Raw genomic sequence first — 9,597 nt, 5'->3', positions numbered from 1 at the left:
GAAATTATATTATAAGAAAAACCGGCAATAGGGATTGAAGAATGTGAAAAGACTAAATACCCTTCGGTTAAACAACTATTAAATATATAAGATGAACACGTGACAACACCACAACCAGATACTTGAGTTTCCAGGGTTTTCTCAACTGGAGAGGGTTTCTGGCATATACTTTCCCTATACACACACACATATATAGGGATTTTAATGAAGATGAGAAAAAACATATGTATTCTATCGGTTTTTAATAAAATATAATTTATTTATGGTTTATTATTGTTATTATTCATTAAAATTGATTAAAATAATAAAAATTACCAAAAATACATCAAAAGGGGTGGCTTGGGTTCAAACCCACAACCAGCCGTCCACAGAGATTTAACAAGGGGTGCACCAGCCAAATGGGATGGTGGCTAACCTGGTTATATCTCAAAAACGCTTAAATATAAACAAACTGAAGAAAAACCCAATTATACATAAACCCTAGAATTCACAATTGAATTAATGTGGTGTTGTTTATCAAAGTTATGTTAGGGTTATTGTTAATTGATTATAGACGATCATAAAATAGTAAACAATTACCTCAAAATATGATTTAAGATAGGTTAATTAAGACGAATAGGGGTCGGCCAAAACAAACTGATGAACACCAAGCAAACGATGATTATAATTCGATTGGGTTGATGGGTTATGACGGTGAGGGTTTTGTGATTATAACTGTGGGTTTAATTAGATTATAACACTCGTTATCTTGTATAACACGAAGGAATTAGTGTCGGCTAATAATTTAGGAAAAGCGAATCAAATTTGATCGATTTAACTTAATTGGGACATCGGTGAGGGCGAAATAAGCATGTATAATACATGATCTGATTCAATTACCAAATTCATGACGAGAATTGAGGTCCAAGTCACGAAATTTTGTATACGGGTATGATAATCGAGTCTAGGGTTTGGGTTTGTATCTTGGTAAACGGGTTTAAGGATTATAATAATGAAATTTGCACGTTAACCCCCTGAAATATGAAGAGGGAAACATATTTGGGTAAAAGTTTAGTTAAGGGTTAAAATTGGATATATTTCAAATTTATTTTACATATTAAATAAATATAATAAACAAATAATTATAAACTAACAAATATTCGATAAACGCGATATTTTTTATTGATAAAATAGCCCGAACATAAAAGCGGGTCAGGTAGCGGTTAATAAAATATTAATTTGAAATCCGAGTTGTTACATGGATCGCCATCTCGGAAGATCCCGATGTGGGTAAGTTTTTTAATATTAAGTATTTGTATAACCTAATATAGTGTTTATTAAAAATCTATATTAATTGTGAAAAATAATTTTAATTTGTAGCTAACTTTCAAGCCGTCGGAATATTTTGGAGGAAAGTATTTGAAGCTTGGCTCGTGCTAACAGGTAAACCAGAATAATACAGGGGTAAAGAAGCTATTCAAGCCCACTGGAAGGTCGTCAATTCTGAATGCCAAAAATTTGTCGGGATATACAACCGCTTGAGTGATCGCTGTTGGCGTAGCGGGCAAGATGACGCCGACATCCAATCTCAAGCATTAAGCGACTTTCGAACTTAAGGGCAAACCGAAGGCAGATCGAGAAAGCGTTTAAGCATTTAAGTTGTTAGGAAAAACTCAAGGTTTGCCCGAAATGGAAAGGGCACCCACCATTCTGGTCGCTCGACGAGCCGGCGCATCATCTCGGGCTTCAAAAAAGTCGAGGACATCGTATTCAACAAATCCGAGCACACCAACAACACCCTCTGATGCTCGTAACTTTAACCCGTTGACGAACATAACGCGGTTAATTTAGATGAAGACGACGGAGTACAAGAGTTGGTTGACCCCGCGAGAGAGGAAGAAAAAAGAATACGAAAAAAGGGGAGGGTTCGTCGTCAAGATTCAATGTGGAGGCCAATGAAGAAGTCGAACATCTAAACGAGGTGTTCGTTCATTTCGAAACCCATATCGCGGAACGTATCGCTACCATCAAAGAAACCAACAAATAACACGAAAAGCTTGTCGCTATGTTGGAATTGCGGCAAATGGGTAAAGACTACGAATCCCTCAAAGCGGTCGGGTTAGACGAAGAGGCCACATTATTGCAACAACGACAAGTTCAAAAAATGCACGAATATTATTGATATTAGTTTTATGTTGTTTTTTTGTTATGTATATTTTTTTTGTATTTTTTTAATTTTAATGTGTTTTTATTTAACTATTTAATTTAATGGTTTTTTTTTGTTTAATTTATTTATAAAAAGAAAATAATAATAAAAAGTTAACGTGACAATGAGGGGCTATAACACCATTACACTCCAAAAACAAAAACCAACCATTTGCTGACTGGGCGTCACATGACGAGTTTTCGGTGAGCTTGGTTAAGAGGATGATAGTAAAAAATCAAGATGCAAGTAATAATTATGTTATGAATTGGAATAAGTGGGTGCGAGCGAAGTGTAACATTCATGTTTAGAGGGCGGAGATGAATATAATCTCAACAAGATGTGCGCTTGAAAGAAGAAATATAATGGTTCCAAATAAAGAATGTGCTCTTCGCGAGTTAGGAATGGAGACGGCAGATCATGTCACCACAGGTTATTTGGTCTCGTCGGTGGTTTGGGATCATATTAGCCATTGGTGCAATATCCCTCCCACATATGGGTTCTCGGTTCGGGATGTGTTAGATCTCCATAAGACAAGTAAGATCGGATTCGTCGAGAAAGAGGCATTTCATGGGATCGTTATCATTGCTTGTTGGAGGATTTGGAAGGGAGAAATGAAAAAGTGTTTGATGGTAAGGATGTAAAAATTGAAGAAATTATAGGAGATATTAAGGCCCTTAGTTTCTTTTTTGTTCAAAAATCGGTCTAAATATAGATCGATAGATTGGGTAAATTGGTGTAATTTTGACTTCATGTAATTTTCTGTTTCGGTTTTTTGCGCCGCTTTCCGGGTTATGGAGTTAACGTGTGGGTGTGCTTGGTGTTTGTTCGGTGTTGGTTGTTTATAAAAATTCATAGTTAAAAAAAGCGTTTTTATTTGTTTAATTTATTTATAAAAAGAAAATAATAAAAAAGGTGACGTGACCGAGGGGTTATAACATCATTACACTCCAAAAACAAAAACCAACTATTTGCTGATTGGGCGTCACATGACGCAAGTTGCCCCATTTTGTAGTCCTTCACTACACATAGCCTTATTAGCGTAATGACAAATATTTTATTATACAACGACAAACTACCAACATTATCAAACACAACAACCAAAATAACACACACCGTTTTTCGTCTTCATCGCGCTCGCTACGCCCATTAAGCTTTGTTATCGAGGGCTGGAATTGCTAAGCCGGACAACTCTCCCACTTCCGTTTTGATGGCGTCCAAACGATCTTTTTTTAGGGAAATACTTATTGATATGATTCTAGCCGGACGACTCTCCCGCTTCCGTTTTGATGGCGTCCAAACGATCTTTTTTTTAGGGAAACACTTATTGATATGCTTTTGGAGAGTGGAGTCCGACACCGCTTTTAGAAACTTCCACAGTACTTGTACCACGCCATCTCTCGTGAGTCGACTCATAACACACAATTCATAGTGCGTCCAAAACATATGGGCATCTTGTAGTTTTGATTACCATAACATCATCATTTCTTTCCATGGCTTGCTGATTTAAGCGACTTTGCGATTTAAAGTGCGTTTTAGAGTTAGATAAGTGGTTTAACTAATCCTAAAATAACCTAGTAATTTATAGTATGTGTATGTATAATATAGTCAAAGCCAGTTCAACGGTCCAAAAACGATTATATAGCTGTTGGAACTGGTTTCCAATGTTCAAAAACATTCAAAAGCAAAATACCTGATGTACCCGGTTTTCGGGTATAACCCGGAACCGGTCCTACCCTACCCAGTTCCACTGGGTTTTGATTTTCTTCTGTCGGATCGGGTCCGGTTCCTACCCGATTCTTGACAAGAACCAGTTCCATTTTATACCTAGTTTCAAAAAACCCGGTTCCGGGTAAAAAAAACCGAGATGTGCACGTTTAGTGTGGGCTGCTAGGTCCACTGTGCTTGTAATTTGCTGCATATTATGAAAGTGCTCTCGTTTGTCTTTTAAAAACAAAATAAAATAATAATTGCTTTGTTTGATTTTCATGTCGAATATAAAATCTCATAGAGTAGATGTCGTATATTTTATCGAATATCAACGCCAGCCCCACCCCACAAACTGGACCTGTGTGACCAACACACTAACATATGAGACCAATATACTAAAATTAATTAAAATGACAAACCACCCTAACGGAGAGTGTATTACACACACACACACACACACACTATGTATGTTGTGTATGTGTATATATATATATACACACACACATGCACACGTTTGTATACTTTTGCAAAAGAGAACACCACCCAACTTAAGAAAGAAAAGACATTATATATTAGAAATCATCAAAATCATAAGTTTTGTACAACAAGTCAACTCACTAACTGTTTACCTACAACGAAGAACCACGTGTCGAGTTCCATGGATCCCCTTCTACCTCTCTTACGTTCACATGAGTGTTTCTTTCTTGTATATGCGGAGATTTGCAAGATAAAAGCGTTTCACACCCTTTGCCTACTAGAATTAGTACTCGTACGTGATAAATATCGCGTATCATCTTCTTCATCATCATCATCATCAGATGAGAAATATGATGACCCCATCCAAGACCTAAACCCCTCATTCACCCGTCTCTCCACATCTGGTCCATGTGTGAACTCCGCTTCCAGCATTTCCAACCCCAGATTCCGGCTCGGTTCGTCAGAACTGGCTTTTCTTCTGAGGTGGAAGGCAGTCCCACCATACAGAATGACTAGACCCCATGATGTAATCTCATAGCACCAGAATAAGGGTATGGAGCACCTGCTTCCTAGTGTTAGCAGAGTAGAACCAAGAAACAGTGCCAAAACACCAAATATGATGGCAAACACTAAGTTTAGAATCGATAGACAACGAACTCCGCCTGCATTCACATTAACAAGACTATAATCTAAATTTATGACGCTTTAAGTAGACTTTGGGTGACATTCAACCTATTTGTACATTCATGTTGTATACGAAGAATTAATTAGTGAAAGTTATGACTGATCACGAACCATTGACATAATGTGTGTAAATTTCAAATGAATAACCTACATACAGCTAAGTTTTAGAGACTAAAATGATTGCATATTGTTATGACCTCTCCACAAACAAGAGGTTGAAAAAAAACGGATATTTAAATGACTGCAATTGAATCGCTTATTAGTTATTACGAATATGAACACGGACTATGTGCACGCACTAGACAGAAAAATCAGATTAATAAAAAACAGATCGGCAACTTATTTATTTATTAGTTTTTTTGGTTGAGAAGCTCGAAAGAATTTACTAGAAAATTATCAAATTTAAAGGAAAAGAAAGAATCCTTAAGATGACATGTTTGACCACGAAAGTGGTACTACACTCCTACTTCTCAAGCATGAACAAATACACTAAGAACTTGTATGTTTTCTTGAATTCAACAATTCCTTTACAAATTACTTCATTTGGATCAACGAGAATAAACGAGTGTCAATAGACACAAAATGAGAGTTATACCCTCCTGGCCAATAAACAAAGTGAAACTAAGGTTGCAAAAGTCGCTAGGCAGACCCTAGGCGGCCGATTGGGGAGTTGGGTGCACTTGGACATGGTAAATATAATGAAAATTAATTTTTGGATATTATATATATGTCAAATATCATTAGTTTACTAATATTTATAACAAAATATATGAATATCAATATAAATATGAGAAATACATTTTTAAATAATAAATCATTCTAAAAATTACTAATGATTAATAAAAAAAAGATATATATTGCTCTTTTATATTATAGAAATACGAATTATGTTTTATTTTTTAAGTCAAAATCGTCACAAGTTCACCGACTATGTGCGATTATGGCTGAGGTTGACCACCTTTTGATCGATTCTTAGTAACTAGGCGGAGTTAAAGAAACTCTCCTCGGCGACATACCTTGTAGCAAGTACTCGGCCTTGTAAACCTACTTTTACAACATTAAGTGAAACCATATAGACAGAAGGGTGATTTGAGCTGGTTAATATGGGAGAAGAGCCACGACACCCATGTTTCATGAAACTCTACCAATAAATTCCAAAGAGCATAGCGGTTTATTTGTATGAAGTAAACTCTTCAAAAGAACATTCTATTATTGTGTTGTTTTACTTGAATCGATCAACTAGTTAGCTCAGGCTAGTAACGACACCATCATTCTTACCGTTAAACCAAAAATCAGCAGTAAGAAGCAAAGTAGATAAAAGGCAAAGAAAGCAAGTTCAATAAAAGCAAAAATCAAGTCAGAAGAGAACGAGAAAGACACCTCTCTTAGAAGCACAATAATTGTTCTCAACCACCATCAGGCATCGATGTCTGGTCGAAGCAGTATAAGCTACAGTAATCCCTGCATATAGTTACACAGGATGCTGAATTGCTTTAAAATTAGATAGTGCTTTACTCTATGTATGTATGTATGTATGTATATAATAAAGCTATAAAGAAATGAATTGTATTATATTAGTGAGTGACCTGCAAGAAGATAGAGAGAGGAGAGCAGAAAGAGGAGAGCGGAAGGCAGAAAGACGACCATCCAATAATAATCGACAGTCTCCAGATCCGTAAGATAGAAGGCACCGCCTCCAGATCGAACATCAACAGTGGTGAAATTAATGGAGAGCGGCTGCATCCTGAGATCCTTGCACAAGGGCCGCCTCCCGGGGAACATGATGCTGAAACTAATAAGAGTAGAAACGAAGATCGAGAGTGAAACCAAGGACAAGAGAGAGATTGACAAGGGTCCTTGGAGTTTACTCCAAGCTTTCTCTTCCTCACCAAGACTTTCGTATTCGTGTTTCTGCATGAACGCTTGCCGTAAGGCGTCGCCGATTATTGTTCTTCCTCCCATTATTATTGGATTGGATAACACCAGCTTGAGGAGGAATTATTTATAAACCCTAGAAATTAATTGGGGAATGAATGGAAGGCAGCTTAGCTTGCTGGCTTCAATTGTTTTTTGATTCATTTTTACGTTTACCTTCAAAAGCTATAATAATAATATATTCATTTTCAACCATCACACTTTTTTTAACAAGATTTCTACCTGCACTTTGCATATTCTTTTTTTTACTGCAAAGTTCAATACTACAGGCTAAAACCAATCCCCCCCCCCTCTCTCCGCACTAACAAGCTTAGGATCTTGTCTATTTATAATCCACAACTAGCTTAAGATCTTAATGTTATTCAAAATCCGCTCAATCCTAACCGGAATATCAAGACCGAGCGGATTTTAGATGACATTTAGGTGTACTTGTGAATTAAAGATGTAACCGCTCAATCTTAACATGCACTTTGCATTTGTCGGTATTAGTTCGATTTGTTATGATAAAGATGTAAAAAAGTAACTTAAAACCTAAAGTTTCATTACTAAAATTAAGGGACCAAAAAATAGAAATAAAACTTTAATAACGTAAGTCTAATTAACCAAACTTTGTAACTAAAAGTTGAGAGATCAGATAGTGTGCGTATATATAACTAAAAGTTGAGAGGTTAAGTTATCTAAGAAGTCATATTAGTGTGAGAAATAATTCAAATCAATTAGAATTTTTCTTTTTGTTTTCTCATTTAATTAAATATAGAGGCATCATGGTAAACATCCTAATTTCTTTATATTGTAACAATTAATAGGTTGGAAGTTTCATTAGAAAACAATTATTTTATCTCTATCTCTTTGTTAATTTAGAAATTCAAAAGCATTAATATTCAAGTCATGATTCCGATTATAGCTGCTCATATCAACATTTTTTTTGTATTATTATTATATTTTATAAATGATTAATCTTCAAAACTAAATCGATTATCTAATATTAGTACATTCAGTCAAACAAAGATGAAGGTCTGATTCATGCCTAAAAATCGACTACCAAAAATGTTCAATCATACCTAAGTCGATTATGCTCTAATTATGCTTTGCGTAACACGACGTTGTAACAACTCGGATTTTTATATCATTATTTTAATAATTGTTACCCGACCTGTTTATACTTTCGGGAAATTTTATCAATAAAATTATCGCGCTTATCGACTAAACTAATTATTATAATATTATTTTTATTTACTTATTTAAAATAGACAGAATTACAAATTTTGTCCTTTAAAATAAGACGAATTACGGTTCGTGTCCTTTTTTAAGTTTCCTTGCAGACGGTGTACTTTAAACTTTTTTTTCCTACAAGTTTTGTCCTTTACGCTAACTGGGTTAGAAAAACGCAGTTAAATCTCATCACGTGAGAAGCATGTGAGGGTAGTTTTGTCTTTTTGCCTACCCAACAACTTCTTCTTCTTCTGTTTCTGTATCTATTAACCCTACCGACCAACCACCATGCCAGAATCGCCGCCACCATCATCACCATGCCTGAACACCACCCAATGTCGGAAACTGTCGTCACTAACAACTCCGGCCACAAAACCGTCTACCGAAATCTCCGGCGGACCTGCAACAGCGTCACCGCCATCTCTGATATAGGGATTAAAAGTTAAAACGCACCATCAGAAGCTTCAATCGACTCAAGTTTTCGGATTAAAACCTGCAACAGTACCGCCACCATCTAATCATCGGTGATTCCAGGACCCGATTCCAGTTAACTTGATTACTTGGAACTCGAATACAATCGGGTTTCGTTACTCATAGGATTCGATTACAATCCCAGAACCCGATTACCTTCCAAACTCGAACACAACAGTGGATTCGATTACAATCGGACACCGAAACAGTGGATTCGATTACCTTCCAAACTCGAACACAACAGTGGATTCGATTACAATCGGACACCGATTACGTTATACATCGATTACAACTACCAGTCGCTTACAATCGGGGTTCGATTACTTTCACTATAACTTGATTACAAAGAAACTCGATTACAATTGGATCCAGATGCGAACAACTCGAATACAAGAATCGATTACACTGAGTTCGTTCCCATTACCCTTCGAATACAGTTGAGACTCGATTACACTGTTACACCCGATTACATTGTAATCGATTTTAGAGAGACTCGATTTCTTGGAGCTGCTGTAGGGAATTAGTAAAGAACAAAAAAATCAGATGATTATGAACAATATGAGCAATATAATCCTACTTGCAGTAGCAGCCAATTTCAAAATCACAGCCAAAGTCAAAATAATGAGGTTTCTTGGTGTTTTAAGAAATTAAGGGGTAGGATTTACACAATGGCCAAATATCAAAATTACAAATTTAGTTTATTACACAAATAGTCCTTAATGGGTAAAAAGACAAAAATGCCCTCACATGCGTCTCACTTGAGGGCATTTAACTGACTTTTTCTAACCCAGTTAGCGTAAAGGACAAAACTTGTAGGAAAAAAAAGTTTAAAGTACACCGCCTGCAAGGAAACTTAGAAAAGGACACGAACCGTAATTCGTCTTATTTTAAAGGACAAAATTTGTAATTCTGTCTTTAAAATATAT

General features: G+C 36.0%; 1 protein-coding gene across 1 annotated transcript; it reads right to left on the bottom strand.

Annotated features, from left to right (window-relative positions):
• Window positions 1-4,340: 4,340 nt before the first annotated feature.
• LOC143582835 (uncharacterized) lies at window positions 4,341-7,039 on the bottom strand. Its single transcript, XM_077065316.1, has 4 exons — window positions 6,640-7,039; window positions 6,434-6,514; window positions 4,391-5,031; window positions 4,341-4,353 (listed from the first exon to the last, which is right to left on the bottom strand). The coding sequence occupies exons 1-3, from the start codon at window positions 7,013-7,015 to the stop codon at window positions 4,631-4,633; spliced, it is 858 nt and encodes a 285-aa protein (XP_076921431.1). The 5' UTR covers window positions 7,016-7,039; the 3' UTR covers window positions 4,341-4,353; window positions 4,391-4,630.
• Between the last annotated feature and the right edge of the window lie 2,558 nt (window positions 7,040-9,597).

This window comes from Bidens hawaiensis, unplaced genomic scaffold (genome assembly GCF_021521415.1).
Source record: "Bidens hawaiensis isolate Kalapana, Puna unplaced genomic scaffold, B.hawaiensis_p1.1 tig00032028_1, whole genome shotgun sequence".
In the NCBI taxonomy this organism is placed as follows: Eukaryota; Viridiplantae; Streptophyta; class Magnoliopsida; order Asterales; family Asteraceae; genus Bidens; species Bidens hawaiensis.
Note: the sequence above shows the minus strand (reverse complement) of the source record. Positions and strands in the feature narration are given on the sequence as shown.

Excerpts from the sequence above, each read along its gene's own strand:
- LOC143582835 (XM_077065316.1), bottom strand. The coding sequence starts at position 7,015 with ATGGGAGGAAGAACAATAATCGGCGACGCCTTACGGCAAGCGTTCATG. Across the intron at positions 6,515-6,639 it reads CTCTCTCTATCTTCTTGCAG|GGATTACTGTAGCTTATACT; the intron begins GTCACTCACTAA and ends AACTATATGCAG. Across the intron at positions 5,032-6,433 it reads TTATTGTGCTTCTAAGAGAG|GCGGAGTTCGTTGTCTATCG; the intron begins GTGTCTTTCTCG and ends ATGTGAATGCAG.